General features: G+C 39.4%; 1 protein-coding gene across 1 annotated transcript in view; it reads right to left on the bottom strand.

The window, feature by feature from the left end:
• Ubr1 (ubiquitin protein ligase E3 component n-recognin 1) overlaps positions 1-21,887 on the bottom strand; it is a 136,890-nt gene that overhangs the window by 98,754 nt on the left and 16,249 nt on the right. Inside the window, exons 3-5 of the mRNA XM_057780438.1 lie at positions 21,614-21,692; positions 12,988-13,098; positions 1,752-1,882 (exon numbers count right to left, since the gene is read on the bottom strand). Of these exons, the coding sequence (XP_057636421.1) occupies positions 1,752-1,882; positions 12,988-13,098; positions 21,614-21,692 (321 nt within the window). The remainder of the gene's footprint in view (positions 1-1,751; positions 1,883-12,987; positions 13,099-21,613; positions 21,693-21,887) is intronic.

Here is a 21,887-nt window from a genome sequence, read left to right as displayed (position 1 = left end):
CCACTCTTATCTTGGCATCAAAATGACTGAGATACCACCTTACACCACTCAGAATGGTTAAGATCAAAAACACTAATAATAGCTTATGTTGCAGAGGATGCAGAGTAAGGGGAACACTCCTCCATTGCTGATGGGAATGCAAACTTGTACAACCACTCTGGAAATCAGTATGACAGTTTCTTAGAAAACTGGAAATCAACCTATCTCAAGAGCCAAAAATATCACTCTTGGGCATATATCCTTGTAACACTCATATTACAAGGACATTTGTTCAACTATGTTCATAGCAGCATTATTTGTAATAGCCAGAACCTGGAAACAACCTAGATGGCCCTCAGCCAAAGAACAGATAAAGAAAATGTGGTACATGCATACAATGTAATACTATACAGCAGTTAAAAAAAAAAATGACATCTTGAAATTTGCATGCAAATGGATGGAACAAAAAAAAAAACATCCTGAGTGACATAACCCAGAAAGAGGAACATGATATGTACTCACTCATAGTGGACACTAGCTATAAAGCAAAGGATAACAAGCCTATAGTCCACAACCCAAGAGAAGCTAAGTAACAAGGTGAACCCTTAGAGAAACATACATAGATCCCCCTGGGAAGGGGAAATAGAGAAGATCTCCTGACAAAATTGGAAGCATACAGTAGGGGGAGAAGGGAGAGTGGAAGGGGAGGAGGAGGGGAGAAGGGTGGAGAACTTGAGGGAACTGGATAGTAGAGATGGAGGAAGGACAGAGATGGAGAGCAAGGAAAGAGATATTTTGATTGAGGGAGCCATTGTGGAGCTAGCAAGAAACATGGATTTCCCAGAAATCCATACAAGGATGACCCCAGCTAAGACCCTAAGCAATAGTGGAAACGGTACCTGAACTAGCCTTGCCCTGTAGTCAGACTGATGAATATGTCTTAAATGTCACTATAGAACCTTCATCCAGCAACTAAAGAAAAACAGAGGCAGAGACCCACAGCAGAACACTAAGCTGAGCTCTCAAAGTCCAGTTGAAGAGTGGGAGGAGTTAGAATATGAGCAAAGAGGTCAAGATCATAATGGCTACACCCACTGAAACAGTCTACCTGAGCTGATGGGAGCTCACCAACTCTAGCCAGACAGTGAAGGAACCAGCATAGGACCAAACTAGTCCCTCTGAATGTGGGTGAAAGCTGTAGGCTGGGGCAGATTGTGGGGCCACTGGCAGTGGCACTAGGATTTATCCCTATTGCTTGTACTGGTTTTTTAGAACCCATTCTCTTTGGATGGATACCTTGCTCAGCCTAGAAACAGCAGGGAGGGCCTTGGTCCTTCCTTAAAGCCATGTGCCTTACCCTCTCATGGGGAGGTAAGACAGGGAGTGGGTGGGGGGTGGGGTGGGTAGGAAGGTAGAGGGAATGAGAGGATAGGAGGGAATGGGAACTGAGATTGGTATGTAAAATGAAAAAAGATTGTTTTCTTTTTTAAATAAATAAAATAAAGTGGAAAAAATTAAAAAAAACTATTCTAAAAAATAGTTGTGCTTATATTTATTCCAAAATCATAATAAATTCTAACATAAAGGAGAAAGGGAGGGAGGGAAGAGGGAAAGAAGGAAGGGAAGAGAGGGCGGGCGGGAGGGAGGGGGTCTTCTTAGGAGGTGACTCAACAGTGTGCACTTGCCTTCTATGTGCAAGCCCTAGCACAGGAAGGAAGGGCCACAGACACAGATAGCCACCACTAAAGCCTGTGGCTTCTGACAGCTCCCACCTTATCTGCAGTTCAGGAGGCAGTTCCTTTTCTTCTTCCCATATAGTCATTTCTACAATGTATTTTATCACTGAAGGGAATATTTTCCTGGCTTGAGCAATTACCTCTTCATTCAATGGGCAATTCAAGGTCTGTGAGGAAACAAAAATAAAATATACTGAGATTGTGTACAAATAAATGGAAGATAATGTTAAGTATTTAAAATAATCATTCAGTGAGTTCATTACAATATCCGCTAGGAATCAATTCAAGTTGAGTTCATAGGCTCTTGGTAGAGTTACAGATGACAGAAGGAAACACACAGACTGTGGAGTGAGTGCCTTTTATCCATACTTTCCCCTGTGAATTCTCTTCATTGTCTTTATGAATAGCTTCATTATAATAATACTATGCAACAACTCTCTATTCTTTATAATTTATAAGAACTGTTCTTGAGCCAGGCAGTAGTGGTGCATGCCTTTAATCTCACCCCTCGGGAGGCAGAGACAGGTGGATTGCTTTTTAGTTTGAGGAAAGCCTGGTCTACAAGAGCTAGTTCCAGGACAGACAGAGCTACACAGAGAAACCCTGTCTCAAAAAACCAAAACCAAAACAAACAAACAAACAAACAAACAAAACTATTCTTATGGGCTGGGGAAATGGCTCAGCAGTTAAAGGCTAAGCTCATAACCAAAAATAAAAGAGTTTGGTTGCCAGTATCCACAGCTGTTTCTCTAGACATGTAAAAACAACTCTCATAGTAGCTTTGGAAGTAGTCACAGCAAGCAGTGATGACAAAGGATAAGAAATGGGGCCGAGGTGAAGTTCAGTGGTAATCTTTTGCCTATTGTGAGCCAAGTTTGATCCTCAGCACCATAAAACAAGACAAGAAAAATGACAACTTAGCCAACCATAAAAGAACAATTATTTGTGATTTGCCCAGTGTGTACAGTAGCACAGCTGCAGAACAGAGAGTAGAAAGCCGATTGCTGAGGACTGGGAAAAGAGGAACTCAGTGTTTACTGGGTACAGAGATTCAGTATTGTAAGGGGGCAAAAAAAGCTTGAATTCTATTACATAACAGTGTGAGTATAACTATATACAGCTAAAGCATATTCCTAGTATGGTTAAGATTGATAATTGGCCAAACCACCAACCTACTCTCTTTTTTTTTTAACACCTACTTTGTCGTCTCACCAATGCACTATAATTTTAGTTTTAACCCCTCTTCAACATGTCACCTTTTCTGCCCAGATGTCTTTGTTAAAGAGGTAATGTCAACAGTACTGATATCAACATTAGAAGATAACATCCCCACTCACCTTTTCTCCCCTCAACATTTTCTTCCAACCATTCATACAAGTGTTCTTAGGTGAAGAGTTGAAAGAAAGAAACTCTTGATTCCAGCATGCATCAGAAGCTGAGTCCATGGACAATATCTGATGCTTATGAAGGAATGTTTCAAGAAAAGCATTTGCAACTTAGAAATAAACTCAACTGGAACAAGAGAACCAGAAGCTAATGAAAACAACTACTAAAACAAGAAAATTAACAATTAACCAGAAATATGAAAGAAGCTTCTTTTACATGCATAGCAAAGAGCCTTTCTTTAAAGGCTACAACTAGTTACCAGTATCATTAGTCCAGCATGGGTAAGCTTGGTGATTCTCCATTAAGCTTGGCAAAATTCCATAGCTGGCAGAGTATGAATATTACATTCATCAAAGCAGAGAGAATACAATACTGAATACACGATGTTTCAGGAGTTGATGTGCTACTCAAGGCATCCTTCCCTCACCCCCAGATAAACAGTTTCAGAATATTTATTTCTTTTTCAATCTAATTTTAAAGCCAAAATTTTCAAGGTCAGATTATTTGGGACCAGATTCAGTTTTTTAAAAATAAAGCTACCTGCTGGGCGGTGGATCTCTGTGAGTTCGAAGCCAGCCTGGTCTACAAGAGCTAGTTCCAGGACAGGAACCAAAAGCTACGGAGAAACCCTATCTCGAAAATCCAAAATAAATAAATAAATAAAGCTACCTTTCTGGACATGGTGAGACACATCTTTAATCCTAGTACTTAGGAGGCAGAGTCAAGCTGATCTCTCTGAGTTCAAGACCAGCCTAGTCTATACAGTGAGTTCCAGGCCAGGCAGGTACACACAAGAGTGGCTCATAAACAAATAACAAATGAACAAGTAAATGAATAAATCTAGCACAATTATTTTCCCCTCCCCTCCTACCTACAAATTATATTTTTTCTATCATAATGAATTGAATATCTTCTGTTACATTTCCTAAAAGGTATTGTTTATATGGCCATTCATAAATATAAATATTTGTCAAATACATTAAATAGAAAAGCAGGCATTTTGTTGTAGCTTGTTCATTTCAGTGTACATGGTAGTAACCAGCTACAATCCCAGTAACTGGAAGGCCATGCTTGGAAGGATTTAAGTTTCAGGCCAGCCTGGGCTAGACAAACTCTTTATCTCAAAGAACAGCAGCATACTAACAAACAAAACCTAGAGATCTTTGTAAAGTTTACTGTAGGTTCTCATTACTTTTTGGTTAATTTTCTTTTTTTTTCTTTTTCCGAGACAGGGTTTCTCTGTAGTTTTTCGAGCCTGTCCTGGAACTAGCTCTTGTAGACCAGACTGGCCTCGAACTCACAGAGATCCGCCTGCCTCTGCCTCCCGAGTGCTGGGATTAAAGGCGTGCGCCACCACCGCCCGGCTGGTTAATTTTCTTGAGGGTTCCCCCCCCCTCCCCGCTTACAATCATAACTATTCCCCCTTGTCCTTTGCAATATTTACATAGCTGAGCTCGGCCTAGTTTTGATCTGATTGGGAGTTCTTCCAGAACAGGTTGAATAGCAGCAACAATGGCTCTCTTGTCTCTTACTTCTGAAACACTGGTGCTCAGCATGAAATGTAATTTGTATGGCTTTTGATTTAAGGTCAATATCCCTGAAAGAAATTGAAAATGTTTTCCAAGAAAACTTTCTCCATATGTGCTAAGATACAAGCACCTCACAGGTGAGTTCCAAGAAGGGGTTTTTCTTCAGCGATGTGAAAATGGTGGTGTTGCAGACCCAGAGAGACTAAGTAACAAGGAAGGTTCATGGGGGGACACCCAGATCTCCCTGGGAAGGGGAAATAGAGGAGATTTTGTGAGTGGATTACGGGCAGGTGTGGGATCGGAGGGGAGAGTGCTGAGGGCACTGCTCGGGCAGACATTCAGGGTTAGCAATAGTGAAGCAGCCTGAACTGGCTGTCTCCTGTGACCGGATTGGTGCCTGGCCCAACTGTCATCAAAAGGCATCATTCAGCAACTGATGGAGGCAGACGCAGAGACCCACAGCCAAACAACAGGTGAAGTTTGAGGACCCTGAGGAGAACAAAGGCGTGTAGGAACCAGAGGGGTCAAGAACACTATGGACTACAGAGAAACCCTGTGTGTGTGTGTGTGTGTGTGTGTGTGTGTGTGTGTGTGTGTGGGAGAACACCATGGGAAGGCTCATAATCAACTAACCTGAGCTCATTGGGGTTTGCAGAGACTGAACCAACAACCAGGAAGCCTGAATAGGACTGACCTAGGTCCTCTGCATATTTGTTACAGTTGTGTAGCTTGGTCCTCTTTGGGAATCCTAACTCCGGGAACAGCGGCTGTCTCCTACTCTTTTACTGGCTTTTGGGCCCCTAATACTGGCTCACCTTGCCCAGACTACAAGGGGAGATACTTAGTCTTACTACAAATTAATGTGTCATGTTTTATTGATACTCGAAGACTTGCCCTTTCCTGGATGAAGATGGAAGAGGAAGGGATGTGGGAGGGGAATAGTTGGGGGATTGAAAGGGGAGGACGGGGTGAGGCTGCATCAGGGCTGTAAAATAAAGATGAATAATAAAAAACAAACAAACAAACAAAAAACCCAAAACCATGGATCCACCTAGGAAGGAGAAAAAGACAAGATCTCCAGAGTAAATTGGGAGCATGGGGAGCAAGGGGGAAGGTGGAAGGGGAGAGGGGAGGAAAAAAGAGGAGTGGAGGAAAACATATAGCTCAATTAAAAACAAAGTATTAAAAGAAACCTGTTGTGTTGTATCCTAACATGTATGAATTCACCTGTTAATGCTGTATTAGGATCTCAGCGTGAAACTGTTAATAAGACTGATCTAGAACACCTACATCTTGTTAGATCCGACATCAGTGTTTTCTGGCTTCCTAGAACAAATGTACAAAGCCTCCCTTCTTTTCTCCCATGCTCTGGAGCAATTTATAAACTTTTACTTCTTTAGTGTTAATCAATTTAGTGAATTAAAAAAAAATTATCAGTAAAAATTTTAAGCAGAAAAACAGACCCTTTAAATACCCCTTAATTTAAACTTAACAGTGCAACATTTTTCCACATTTTATTTATTCTTGTTCAAATATTTTAAGGTAAAATACAGTCATCATGACTTTCATACTCCAGTACATTGTTTTTTAGTTTTTTTTTATTTTTTGCTTTTCAAAACAGGGTTTTTCTGTGTACCCCTGGTTACCCTAGAACTCACTGTTTCTATCAGGCTCTCCTTGAACTCAGAGATTCACCTGCCTCTACCATCCAAGTGCTGAAATCAAAGGCATATGCCATCATGCCTATATAGTACTTTGATATGCATCATTTTTTAATTAAACTTTTTTCATTTATTTTACATACTGACCACAGTTTTTTCTCCTTCCTCTCCTCTGGTTCCCTCCCTCCACCCCCCTTCTACCTGCCCCCTCCACTCTTCCTCTGTCTCCATTCAGAAAGGGGCAGGCCACTCACAGGAGTCAACAAAACATGGCACATCAAGTTGAAGCAGGACCAAGTTCCTCCATCTACATCAAGGTTGGGTGAGGCAATCTAGATGGGAAATGGGTTCCCAAAAGCTTGCTCAAGCACCTGGGACAGGCATTGATTCTACTGTCAGGAGCCCCACAAACAGATCAAGCTACACAACTATCACACACATGCAGAGGGCCTAGGTTGGTCCCAATGGTATGTATCTTTTAATAAGAAAGAATATCATAAAACCATTATTTTATCTAAAAATATATATGATTAAATATTATCTAACAGAACTTATTCAATTTTCCTAATCATTCTTCCTCCTTTTTAAAAAGAATTTACTTTTTATTTTCTTTTTTAAAAGATTTATTAGCCAGGCGGTAGTAATGTACTTCTTTAATCCCAGGACTCCTGGAGCAGAGGCAGACAAATCTCTGAGTTCAAGGCTAGCCTGGTTTACAAAGCAAGTTCCAGGACAGTCAGGGCTAGAAAGAGAAACTCTGTCTCGAAAAGCTAGAAAAAAATTATTATTTATTTTTATGTGTAAGAATGTTTTGCGTGCATGTTTGTAGCACACAATGTGCCCTGGGAGACCAGCAGAGGGTGCCAGATCCTCTGGAACCAGTCCCCTATTTAGTTAGTTAGTTGGTTTGTGTGTGTGTGTGTGTGTGTGTGCGCATGTGCGTGTGTGTGTGTTTCCATGTATCCGTCTGCAGAGGACAGTCATGTCAGATCCTCTTGGAACTGCCTGATGTGAGTGCTGGGAACTGAACTTCTGCAAGAGCAGTACATGATCTCAAGCATTGAGCCATCTCCCCAGCTCCATTCCTCTTAGCGTCTATAAACGTTTCTTGAGACCAAGATCCACAGACTGCATTTGGTTGTTGTGACTCTCAAGTGCTGGACATCCACATCTAACTTAATCTCCCATCCCTAGTGCCCCTCCCCCATCTTTTTTCTTCATGAAGATGACCAGATTTTCTGCTAAAAGGCAAAACAAACAAAACCAAACACCTATATTCTATATTTTTCCTGGTATCGTTGTTTGTTGTTTTAAACTAGAAGTTGCTTTGAAGGTTTTGTGATGTCCAGATTAAGTATTTTAACTAGGACTTTCATAAGTGAGCTGCTAATAACAACTTTATTGTGACATAAGCAGTATCACTACAATTTACACATTTAAGTGTACAATTTGAGCTGTATATGGTGGCTCGTGCTCAATCTCAGCATTTGGGAGACTGAGCCAGGAGGGTGGCCATGAGCTCAGTGACAACACTATCTATGGAGTAAGACCCTATCTCACACAAAAAAAGGTAAACTGCCTACTAATCCTCATGATTATACACATATGCTAGTGTTCTCTGTCCTCAAAGAAGAGTCCGATAGCTGTAAGGACAGTTAATGCAGAGGTCAAAGTGCCAACAGGAAATGACAGATGATGGAGTGCTAAGGCATTGAGGCATTGGGTGGCACCCTCCAAGGCTCAGAGAAGACACTGCTGAAGACAGGGGGAGCAAGAGAATAGGTGCTATGTGTAGTAGGAATAGGGGATGGTAAAAAGATGCCCCAGGACATGACACAGCCACTGCCTGCCTCAAGCATTCTTAGCAGCTGTGGTTACATACACAAAACTTACACAAGATTGGGCTTAATATTTTCTCATAGAGAGGGCACCTGAGGCCCCATCCTATCCTGACTGACAGCTGGCAGTTAATGGTTGCTGTGGGTGGGGGTATCATTTTATAGGGTATACCTGCTAAAAAGTAGCTCAGACTCTAGTAAATAATTTCCCTGCAGTCTGGCATGTTCCCTCTGTTGCAACATTCTCAATGAATTGAAACCTTTGCTCCTGGGTTTCAGGTGGTAAACAGACAACCATTAAATGGTACACGCCCGCAGTCCCAACACTTGGTAGGCTGAGGCAGGATGATCAGTAGAGTTAGGGGCTGGCTGGCCTAGGCTACTCAGCAAGTTTCAGGCCAGCTTAGGCTATACTTACTGTTGGAGCGCGTATCAAACAAAGAAACAAATACAAACAAAACAGCAGACAAGGAAAGGCTTTCAGTACATTCACAGATATGTACAAACACAGTCAGTAACAGATTATTTTCTCTACATCTAACAGACAATTTTTATTGCGTCTCATCCCTCTAGCCCAAATACCTTGCTTATTCTTACTTCCTCTCCTATCCCCTTTCCCCTATTCCCTCTTCACTTCCTGACTTACTGATACCCTTAGCCCCAAAACCAAAAAACAACTTCATAGTGTGTTTCTCCAATCAGCACCTTAGGGCTGCTGTCTCAAAGCCATGCTGGGCTCTAAGGTGAAGCACAGGAATGTTTCCTGCAGCTCACACTGGGACTGTTGTCAAACAAACCATCCTTCAGTCAGCTTTCCCCAAATGAACATAAAGACAAAGCACCAGGAGGGCTCCCATAAAACAAATCAAATCAACAAAACAGAGAGAAAAAGGAGAACCAAAAGCAGAGGCCACTTAACTCCCAATACATGCACAAAGCACAACAAAAGATACAAAAAATACAGCATTACACTACACTTCCACAAACTCACGACTTTTTTTTTCTTATTGAGCTTATATTTTTCTCCACTCCGCTGCTACCTCTCCCCTCCCCTTTTACCCTCTCCCGTGGTCCCCATGCTCCCAATTTACTCAAGAGATCTTGTCTTTTTCTATGTCCCATGTAGTTTAGAACATGTATGTCTCTTAGGGTCCTCATTGCTGTCTAGGTTCTCTGGGATTGTAGACTGTGGGCTGATTTTTCTTTGCTTTATGTCTAAAAGCCACTTATGGGTGAGTACATATGATAATTGTCTTTCTGGGTCTAGGTTACATCATTCAAAATGATGTTTTCTAGCTCCATCCATTTGCCCGCAAATTTTAAGATGTCATTTTTTTTTCTGCTGTGCAGTACTCTATTGTGTAAATGTACCACATTTTCCTTATCCATTCTTCCGTCGAGGGTCATTTAATTTAGGTTGTTTCCAGGTTCTGGCTATGACAAACAATGCTGCTATAAACATAGTCGAGCACATGTCCTTGTGGTACTATTGAGCATCCTTTGGATATATACCCAAAAGTGGTATTGCTGGATCTTGAGGTAGGTTTTTTCTTAATTTTCTGAGAAATCACCACACTGACATCCAAAGGGGCTATACCAGCTTACACTTCCACCAGCAATGCAGGAGTGTTCCCTTTACCCCACATCCTCTCCAGCATAAGCTGTTATCAGTGTTTTTGATCTTGGCCATTCTTACAGAACTCACAACTTTTAAATACCAGAACAAAGGTAATGAGATAGCTAAAATGCTTAAGAGAGTTCAAAGATTATTTCTTTAAAAAGGGTCAGCGACCATATAGAGGACTTCCATAAATGGTCAAGAAGTCAATTAGGATCCACACAAGAAAGATACAGACAAATGAAAGTTCCAGTAATTTTGAGACAATGAAAACAAAAGAAACAAACAAAGAAAAACCATAGCAGATCAAGACCAAGGATTAAGGACAAACTTCAGAGATAAAGCCCAGGTCAAAACAGTAACACATACAGGTATACATAAAGGAAAAATAAATTATGCAGATAACCAAAACTTGTAAGCAATCTCAGATACATTTAAGAGACCTAACCTATATATTCATAGCCTAGCAGGAGTTATGGCAAATTACATAAAGAAGCTTAGACAATCTACTTTTAAAAATTATAATCAAGAATTTCTTAAATATGTCCAGAGGAGAACCTCTCCATGGCATATATCTAAATTTAAATGAAACAGAGAATACTAACATCTGTAAAAGAAAACACCAACTCACATTCAGAGGCAGAAAGATCAGAACGACAGCAACACTCAGAGCCAGAAAATGTGTGATGTAATATAGTGCGAGCCCTGAAACTGTCAAACCAACTGCTATCCCCTGGAAAGTTATCAAGTAAAAGGGACACAGACATCAGTATTCAAGATGAGTACATGCGAAGGCAATTCATGACAACTAGGTCAGCACTTCAGAAAGCACTTCACCAGAGAAGAAAGTCGGCTTTATCTGCAAGAACACAAGAAAGCATACATGGCACAAGAAGACAGAGAAATGTGAAGGACCAGTCATATCCAACATGGCAAGTCAACAAACCTCTGACAACTATCAGGAGAACAGAATGAACTCCCAATGACTAGAAGCCAACAAAGCCATCAGTAATAGTAAATCTTGAACAATAACCTCAATAATAACCTTGAATACAAATTCCCTTGACCTTTCAATTTAAATTGAACTAATTGACTAAAATTAAAAAACAAGATCCAACAATCTGCTATCACCAAGAAATTCACATAATTGGCAAAGACATCCAAAAACTGGGAGTCAAAGGTCAGAAACCAACCTCCCAAACAGAGGGAAGCTGTAAATAAGCTGGCATAGCAATTCCTCAAGACTCAAACCAAAGGGAATTAGAAGAGATGAAAGGAATCACCACATAGTAATAAAAGGAACAATCAAGAGGATATAGCTATTGTAGGTATCTATGCACTAAGTCTGGGGGCCACCAATTTCATAAAACAAATGTTAAAAGGCTGAACCAGCCACACAGGTCCATCCACAATAACAGCAGAAGACTTCAATGCCCAACTCTAATACCTAGGGAGATTTTCAAACAAAAGTCAGCAAAGAGCATCATCTGGGCCTCAGATGTGTTCACTGCTTATATGGAGATCCAGAATAGTTGAAAGGGCATAAAAAGTATATAATCCTTGGAATTTTCAAGGATTTATCTATGAAACCTTGTGAGCATGGTGCATGGAGGGAAATGCTACATGGTGGCAATTTTGCCAAGTATTTCAATGATTACCTACCAAGTAGTCCCTTGGCCTTTAAATGGTACCTTGCACTGTCTGATAAAACAATTCATTTTTAAAGCTGAGTGCAGTGTTCCCAGTACTTGGGAGGCAGAGGCAGGAGGATCTCTGTGAGTTTGAGGCCAGCCTAGTCTACATAGCAAGTTCCAGGACAACCAGGATTATGTAATGAGACCCTGCCTCAAAAGAACAAAACCAACAATTCACTTTTAGGCACATTACCTGATAATCCTTCAGCAGTCTTTTGTGGGTCCCATACTTCACCTGTATCTGTGGTCCTTTAGCTCTCTCCCACCTCCTATCTAAGTGTCTATATCCAGACTTGCTCAAGTTTTTCCTTGACTAAACTGTATCCATCCACTGGCTGGGCGGTGGTGGTACACACCTTTAATCCCAGTACTCGGGAGGCAGAGGCAGGTGGGTCTCTGTGAGTTCCCGACAGCCTGGTCTACAGAGCGAGTTCCAGGAGGGGCTATGGAACTACACAGAGAAACCCTGTCTCGAAAAAAAAAAAAAAAATCAGTCAACAAAAAATGTATCCACTGAGTCATTTTGTCTTTTATCTTTCCCTTTAAGAAAAGCAATTACTGAATTCATGTGCTCACTTTGTTTTTATAGTCATTATATTCTGTTCTTATCTATTAACAACTTCATTTTGTTCTTTTTTTTAAAGATTTATTTTATTGTGTATACAACATTCTGTCTCCATGTATGTCCATATGCCAGAAGAGGGCACCAGATCTCATTACAGATGATTGTGAGCAACCATGTGGTTGCTGCAAATTGAACTCACGACCTCTGGAAGAGCAGCCAGTGCTCTTAACCACTGAGCTATCTCTCCAGCACCCTCATTTTGTTCTTTTGGGGCTATACATTATCCTTATTGTTCACATTGACTAACAAAAAGTATTTTGAGGGCTGGAGAGATGGCTTAGTGGTTAAGAATTCCCAGCACCCACATGGTGGCTCACACCCATCTGTAATGAGATCTGGTGCCCTCTTCTGGCGTGTAGGCATACATGCAGAGGAACACTGTATACATAATCAATCAATCAATCAATCAATCTTTGGGGGGTGGGAGGCCTAAAAATCAAGTTAAATTTGGTTTTGATGTGCTGCTCGATGATACAAAAGATGATGTATATTTAAACTCATTCCATATTTGAGAAATAAAATAACATACTACACACAAAAAAAGTATTTTGAATTCATTTTGGGCATGTGTGCATTCATTCCCTCTGGAGAAAATTTTAGAGTAGAAAACAAAATGTTCTTATAATTAACTTTTAGAACAAAAATATTGAGCCAGGTGGTGGTGGTGCACGCCTTTAATCCCAGCACTTGGGAGGCAGAGGCAGGCGGATCTCTGTGAGTTCGAGACCAGCCTCGTCTACAAGAGCTAGTTCCAGGACAGGCCCCAAAACCACAGAGAAACCCTGCCTCGAAAAACCAAAAAAAAAAAAAAAAAAGAACAAAAATATTGGATTCTAAATGGAATTCATCTTAACTCATATATTTATAACATTTATTTTCATCAAATTTCAGAAAATTTCAAATGGCAATTAAGCTTCTTACCTCTTTTGTAGTGCCTGCTCTTCCAGGTTCATGATCCATACAGAAGGGGCCTGTTTTCCAGGCTTCTGTGTCTCCACAGTCACAGAACCCTCCTCCAGTAGAAGTGTGCATCTAAAAAACGAAAAATGAGTGGCCAAACTTTCTTATAAAACAATGAAAAGTAAGAAGTTTGATTCAAATAATAAATATCCACCAACATGCCAATTAATTGTATTTGATATAAAAGAATCAGGATAGAACAAAAATCATTTTAGTTACCAAAGAAATACCAACTACCTGAATATTTCAACATAACAAAAATGGACTTTCTGAATGTATAAGTTTTTGAAATATGACTTCTCATTTTAAAAATAATAGCTTTTTGATTAAGTGTGAATTTTTTTTTTTTTTTTTTTTGTGGTTTTTTCGAGACAGGGTCTCTCTGTAGCTACGGAGCCTGTCCTGGAACTAGCTCTTGTAGACCAGGCTGGCCTCGAACTCACAAAGATTCGCCTGTCTCTGCCTCCCGAGTGCTGGGATTAAAGGCGTGCGCCACCACCGCCCAGCTGATTAAGTGTGAATTAATGGAGGATGAAAGTAAAAGAAAAAATCTTTATAATCTAAAATGCTTGAGTATGAACTTTTTTATTACGTAATTTTTTTTTTTTTTTTGGTTTTTTTGAGACAGAATTTCTCTGTGTAACTTTGGAACTTGCTCTGTAGACCAGGCTGGCCTTGAACTCACATAGATCCACCTGTTTCTGCCTCCGAGTGCTGGAATTAAAAGCATGCACCACCTTGGCTTTTTTTTTTTAAAAATTTATCTATTTTTAGCTCGTCAAAACCAATATAATGATATACAGTAATTAAGAAATATTTAATACAGTATCTTCATTTACATTAATTTCCTATAGCAACTAAAATCATTTTTTTCAGTGTTCCTAGGGGTTAAAAAAAAATCTAAAATATACTAACTCAGGTAGAGGATAAGAACAATGTGATCTAGACTTTTTCTTAGGACTTCCCCTTCAAACATACAGTGAGGGAGCACAGACCACCTGTTAGCCACACTTTCAGCAGCTAACAATACAGAAGCCTTTCTTAGCTTGCGATCCACACAAACACTCAAGCCAGATTTTACTCAGACTGCGGTTTATTGACCCTGTACTAGAGAAGGAGCTTCATTCATCTGAGAGGCCTTTCGGGAAACTTCAGAAAATGGGGGTCATAATTCTAAAGTTAACTTCAGAGCTAAGAACAAATCACAATAGGAATCTGGTAGAGGAATGGAAACACTGTATTGCCTGAACTTCAGAGAGTCAGCAACTGTGAAAGCGGTAAGAGAATCAGCTATTACATTGGTAACAGGAAGGACTCACAGGACACTGAGACTAAAACTGGACAGACTGACACTCGTTTGTAATCCCAGCATGTAAGTAGTGAAAGCAGGGAGATGGGTCAGTCAAAGTCAGTCCCAGCTACAGAGAGAGTTCCAGACTAACCTCACTACTACACGAGACACTGCTCTTGGGGGAAACTCAAAACAAAACAAACTAAAACACTTGAGTCTAGATAAAAGGTCAAGAAGGAGAAAAATAAGATAGAGGCCTTAATAATGGGGCAACCATTGGAGAAGTAACAAATAAGACATATATATGAAATTTTGTAAGATTTGATAAAGATATCAAAATATGTGAATTTGAAAAAAATAAATGTATATTTTATATAAAAGCAAATATAAGTAGAATAGGTAGTATCACAAAAGCAAAGCACAAAATCTAGGAACAAAATTTAGCAAATTTGCCAGGCATGTGGTTGTATACCTTTAATCTCAGCTATCAGGAGGCAGACGGGTCTCTGAATTTGAGGCCAGAGTGGTTTCCATAGTAAGTTCCAGGTCAACCAAGAATATACAGTGAGACCATGTCTCAAAAAATAAATAAAGTCAAGAATAACATTTTTTAAGTCAATAAAATAAATGGCAGCATAAATCAAATTTAAAAGACAGAAAAGTCTGCCAGCCTGGTCTACAGAGCAAGTTCCAGGGCAGTCAAGGCTACACAGAGAAACCAAAAAACAAAAAAAACCCAGATGAAAAATCTTTAGCCATCCATTATGATACAGAATGCCACTCTTACAGTGAGAAATGAAAACTTAGATCTATACAAAGACTTGTACTTGAACATAAAAACGTAAGTGATATATATAATAATAGCAAAGCAGCTCTTTTCAAAAGCCAAAAGCAGGAGCTAGGGAAATGGCTCAACAATTAAGAGCACTTGGCTGGTCCTACAGGTGTGGGGTTCAGTTCCCAGCATCCACATGGCAGCACACACCCATCAATAACTTCAGTTCTAACATCCTCTACTGGCCCCAGAAACACCAGACATGCATATAATCCATGTACACATATATACATGCAGTGAAAACACTCATACACATAAAATAAAAATACATTTTTTAAAAAATATCTGGAAACATTCCAAATGCCGACCAACTAGTGATTGAATAAATGAACCAGCACATGAATACAACGGCATACTACTAACTGCTGGCCCAGGACTTCAAAGGCAGATGTACATGAAAGAAGCCAGAATTGAAGATTAATATGTAAGATAATAAAATAATAAAATTAATGTGAAAGATAATAAAAGAATTTTGAAAAGGCTTAAATATAGGGAAAGAAAACAGCTCCATAGATGCCAGAAGCTAGGGCACCACACAACTTTTTCTATGGATGTTTCTAGTTTAATACTAGTAACTATTACTAAATAATCACACAAATGTATACATTCACTAAATTTAACAAAACACGACACTTAAAAGAATAGATGTTAGTGTATATAATTTACACATCAATAAGCCTGACTAAATACTTGAAAAGAGTTAAGGCATGGTGATACATGCTTTTAATCCCAGCACTTGGGAAACAGAGGCAAACGGACCTCTCTGAGTTCAAGACTAGTTTGGTCTACATAGTGAGTTCCACACCATCCAAGGCTAGTGAGACTCAGTCTCAAAAACAAAATAATTAAAAACTTAAAATACAAACATATTCAGAGGAAAGGCAAGAGAAAATGAAAAAGAATAGAAACAAATAATACATAAAAGAAACAAGGGATAGGGTAGTAGCTCAAATGCCCAAGTACTGATAAAATATCCAAGAAGTACAGGGTTCAAACCCCACAACCAACAAAACAAAACAAAGCAATGACAACAATAAAAAAAAATGGTACAATTAAACTATAAAAAAGTTAATAAAAGGCAAATTAGAACAATGAGACTATTTAATGATTGATAATTTGGAGACAGTTATAAGAATATCTCTGCATCTCTTCTGTTGTTGAGACCTTGAGTTTTTAATCATGCCTCAACCTCCCTGGTACTAGAATTACGAGTATGCGCCACCGTGCTCAGCTCTCATACCCTTCTTGTTTTTATTTCTTTTCAGAGTTATTATTTCATGTGTGGGAGTATTTTTTGTCTACGTGCAATTTTGTGTGCCTGTGAAGGTCAGAAGATGGCAGCAGATCCCCTGGGACTGGAGTTACAGATGGTTGTGGGCTACTTACCGGGTGCTGGAAAATGAACTTGGGTCCTCTGCAAGAGCAGCCAGTGAGTGCTCTTAAACACTAAATAAGCTCTAGCCTTGACCCATGTCCTTTTAATGAGTGTTTAAAATTGGCACAGCAACACAAGAAAAAGACCTGACCTGAATCTACCAAAATTGTGTTGAAACAATCTGAGTTTATTAATAGATACACAGATAATCAAAATGTGCTATATAGTAGACTATTATTCAAACTTAAAAACGGAGGAAATTTTGGTATATACTACACTTAAACCTTGAGAGCTTTATGTTAAATCAAGCCAGTCACAAAAGACATACGTTGCCTGCTTTCATTACTATGAGGCACTTACAAAAGTCACATTCACAGAGACAGAATGTAGGATAATGGTTACCAGGGGGAAAGCAAGGAATGGAAAGCCATTGTTTAATGTGTTTGTGTTTTACAAAGTGAAATTAATTATGGAGATGAATGCAATAGGAACACAGTATGAGTTTAAAATACTTAATGCTACCAAGCTGCACACACACTTAAAAATGGTTCAGATAGTAAATTTTATAAGCATTTTATAATAACAAAATTGAGGAACAAATTTTTCAAAATTAAAAGCACAGATTCTTCTATCTCAAACAATCTACCGTTCTGTACCAAATCTCAAGTGCGTTTTAATATGTCTAATATTAATTTAATATATATACTTTTTCATATAAAAATAAAAGCTTTTGCTGATGGCACAGCTCACAAAGCAAAGGTGAGGCAAGCCTGCTGCCAGCCTGATGGCCTGAGCTTGATCTCTAGAACCCACACAGTGGGAGAACAGAACTCATTCCTAAACGTCGACCCCGATCTCCACATGTATGCACATGAATACACACACACAAATAAACAAGAAATGTAAAAGCAGCATGAAACTGAGAGAGGTGGCTCACACTTGTAACTCTAGTACCTGGGAAGCTGAAGCAGGAGAAATGACATGAGTTCAAGACTGGACTGAGCACACAGACAACTCTAGATTATGCTGGGCTACAGTGTAAAAACTGTCTTAAAAACAGGGGAGGGCCAGGCAGTGGTGCACACACCTTTAATCCCAGCACTTGGGAGGCAGAGGCAGGTGGATCTCTGTGAGTCTGAGGCCAGCCTGGTCTACAGAGCTCCAGGACAGCCAGGGTTTGTTATACAGAGAAACCCTGTCTCAAAAAGCAAGCAAATACAATAAACAAACAAACAAACCAGGGGAGGGAGGCTGGAATGTAGTTCAGTGATGGACTACATGCCAAGGTCCTGGGTTCTACTCTCAGCATCATATGATGTTTGTCGAAAGCAGTGGTTCTCAATCTCCCTAATGCTGAGCCCTTTAATACGCTTCCTAATGTTATGGTGACTTCCAATCATGAAATTATTTTTGTTGCTACTTAATAATTGTAATTTTGCTACTGTTATGAATCAAAATAGAAATATCTGCCCTCAAAAGGGGTTGCAACCCACAGGTTGAGAACCGCTGGTCTAAAGCAACATAGTATTGAACATGAAAAGTATATAAAGAACAGAAGACCAAGAAAAACCTTCAGTGCCAAAAGAGTCCAAGACAGTATTTGAGAACAACAAAGAAACAAAGTTTGAGCCACATTTAACAGCATATCTTCTGCTACTCACTTTACTATTGTCCCTTCAGAGGTGACCAATTATTTGATTTGATATGTAAGTTAATTCTAAGAGTCAAAGATCAGCATAACACAACTTGATCAAATAGAATGAAAGTTGTGGCCACATTCACCTTTTTTTGTTTGTTTGTTTTTGTTTGTTTCTTAAAACAGCGTTTTTTCCATAGCTCTGGAGTCTGTCCAGGAAGTCACTTTGTAGACCAGACTGGCCTTGAACTTACAGGGATCTGCCTGCCTCTTCCTCCCAAGTGCTGAGATTAATGTCAGGTGCCACCACTCCCCAGCTCCACATTCACTTGAGTCTTCTGGTATCTAGAAGCTGATACCAAGAATCAGGCCCGCTTGATAGTCTTTTACTGACACATCCCAAAGCCAATTAGAACATACCCAGAGATGAAAACAAAACCACCCGCAATCTCCTCTTCTCCATCACTTTCCTATTCATATCTCTGTCTGATCTGTATGTCCTGTATCCCCACTTGGCTATATACCTTTTGTGGATGCAGGTCAGACCTTGTGTATTTCTTACCTTCTATGTCTCTCATAGTGTTAGGACATAGAAACTTTTAATAACATTTCTTAAAAATGAATTTGGCTGTTAAGATCAAAAGAACCTAACAAGCAAAGCTGGCAGCTAAGATTTAATTATAAAAATAGCTATTAGTGTCAGGTATGGTAGCATATACCTCTAATCCTGGCCCTTAAGAGGCAGAGACTAGTAGATCTCTGAGTTCAAGACCAGCCTGGGCTACACACCTGTCTATAAAACAAAAACAAAGACAAAACATCTATTAGGGTGCATTTGAGAATCAGCAGACTTTATATATTCTAGAATTCTGTTCTGCATGATGCATATATATTTGCATTTTGTCTTCAAATCTGAGAGGATGAAACAGGACGATTACTGCCAGCTCAAGGCCAACCTGTAGTAAATAGTAAGTTCAAGGACTGTCTGTGCTAAAAAGTGAGTTCTAGGCTAGCCAGGACTACAGAGTAACAGCCTGTCTCAGAAATACGCAAAACATACAAATATTATAGCATTAGAAAATTACTAGAGCTGGGAGTATAGCTCAGTGGTAGAGCACTTGCCTAGCACATATGAAATCTAAATTCAATTCTCGCTACCTTCACCTCAAAACACGTATTTATTAGGTTGGACTATAGCTTCACGAGAGAGCTCTTGCCTGACGTGTGTACAAAGCATGCTGGATTCAATCTCTGGCACTGCCAAGATCGACAAATAAGGACTGGGAATCTAGCTCCATGATAAAGTGCTTGCCTATCTTGTGTAAGGCTCTAAGTTCAACACAAAGACTCAAACTCAAACAAAATTACATATTTACCTAGGCAATATACTGAAAATTATGTGGGAAAACTTTGAATAGTACAGAAGAATATAAATAAAAATTACAGTTGCCTTTTTGCCCCACCATCTGGAGACGGAGTCTGTTCTTGCCCTTACATACACCTTCCCAATGTTTGTTTTTGGGGTTCTTGTTCTGTTCTGTTCTGTTTGCAAGACAGGGTTTCTCTGTGTGGTCCTGGCTGTCCTGGAACTCGCTCTGTAGACCAGGTTGGCCTCAAACTCACAGAGATCTACCTGCCTCTGCCTCCCTGGGATTAAAGGCATGCACCACTATAACAGGCTATATTTCTTTCTTTTATTAGGGATTTCTTGCCAAAAGAATCTCCACAAGGTACAGATAATATACAAAGTTTAACAATGAAATTAACACTGCTAACTTTGAGTCCAGACTGAGGGAATTTCAATACCATTAAAGTTCTCTGTGTGATCAACTGTAAAAATGCTCCATTTTCCATGGACTCCTTTGAAGAGTAATTTCTTATTTATTTATTTATTTATTTATTTATTTATTTATTTATTTATTTTTGAGGCAGGGTTTCTTTGTATAGCTTTTGAGCCTGTCCTAGAACTTGCTCTGTAGACCAGGCAGGCCTCAAACTCACAGAGATCCACCTGCCTCTGCCTCCCATGTGCTGGGATTAAAGGTGTGTGCCACCCTCCACCCCCCGGCTGAAGAATAATTTCTTTAAGCTTGTGGGCATAATATTTTTGTATTTGTTTTTCAAAAGCCTGTCTTTCTATGTAGTCCAGGCTGGCCTAGAAGTTTTAATAAAGATAAGGATAATGTATCTTCAAAATGTTATTTACATTTTACACAGTACTTGAGGCATGATATATATATATATGTATATTATATAAGTGTATATTGTATATATAAATTAAAGAGAAATATCAATTATCATGTCTGTTTGATCCCAGAATATAGAACCACACTACTATTTGAGAAATACATTTTTGCTCCAATAACAAGATTGTCTAATAATTCAACAGAAAAGGCAAAACCTCAGACCCTAATAATTAATTGGGGTAGCACAACAAGAACCAAACTGTGAGGCTGCTGTGCTGCCTACTGCACTCCGGAGGTCCTGAGAATCACTAACTTTAAAACAACTCACAGGGCCAATCATCTGAGGATGTGGGAACCTGGAACCCACACATAAGGCTTAAGACTCTGTAACTAATACAATCTCTTCATACATTATCCAAGTATGGCTAAAGATCCATATGCCCTATAACAACAATTCTTTTCTAGATATACAACCTAGAGAATCCTCTATGTGTACCAAATATGTCCACAGCAGAATTAACGGTACCAAGTTGGAACAATCCACCTATCCACATGCAGCATAGTGAGTAAAGACACTATAGTTTATCAAGACCAACAAACTACAGCTACATATATAAGGTTATTCAACAAGAACTATGTACCATATGAATCCATCTATATAAAGTTCAAAATAGATAAAACTTTCCACTATGATTTAAGGGATATATTGGAACGAGAAAAAGTCAAAGACACCACTACCATCAAGCAGAGTGAAGAGTGTTCTCAGGAAAGGTAAAGTGACTGAGGTCCAGAAGGGACAAAGGCAGAGCTCCCGAAACCTGCCTTGTTCCAGTCCTTGACTTGGCAGTAGTTACATAGGTTTGGGGCTTTATTTATTTATTTGCTTACTTATTTTTAAGGTTTATTTTTATTTAATTTAACTTATTCATTTATTTTTGTTTTTTTTTTGGGACAGGGTTTCTCTGTGTAAACCAGGCTGTCCTGGAACTCACAGAGATCTGCCTGCCTCTGCCTCCTGTGTTGGAATCAAAGGCATGCGCTACCACTGCCTGGCAGTTTTTATTTACTCTTTAAGTGATTTATATGCTTTATCCTGTCTCGTTAATGTCACAACAAAATGTTGCAAGGAGAGACTTCTTGAGATAGCATGGGACCGATTTAACTATACATCAGTGCTATTTAGCAGGAAATGAGACATTGCTTAAAAATTTGGACTAGATAGTCATCAGATTCTTCCTATATAATTTTATGATTTTTTTCATACCTTGTAACGATGGTTTTTATGAACACTACTCTGGAAGCAGTCCATACAGAGAACACATGTTGGATCAATTGCACAGTCCCTGAAAAAGATAAAGAATTAGATTCTGAAAACCAATGTGCACTAATACTTAAGGTATTATTAAATGAGTGAGCTTCCTATGTGTTGACAAAATGAACACAAAATGCCACAAAACCTCAGTTCTAAGAACACTTTGACCCAGCACTCAGGAGACAGAGGCAGACGGATCTCTGTGAGTTGAAGGCTAGCCTGGTCT

The sequence above is a fragment of the Chionomys nivalis genome, chromosome 9 (assembly GCF_950005125.1).
Source record: "Chionomys nivalis chromosome 9, mChiNiv1.1, whole genome shotgun sequence".
NCBI classification, from domain to species: domain Eukaryota; kingdom Metazoa; phylum Chordata; class Mammalia; order Rodentia; family Cricetidae; genus Chionomys; species Chionomys nivalis.
Note: the sequence above shows the minus strand (reverse complement) of the source record. Positions and strands in the feature narration are given on the sequence as shown.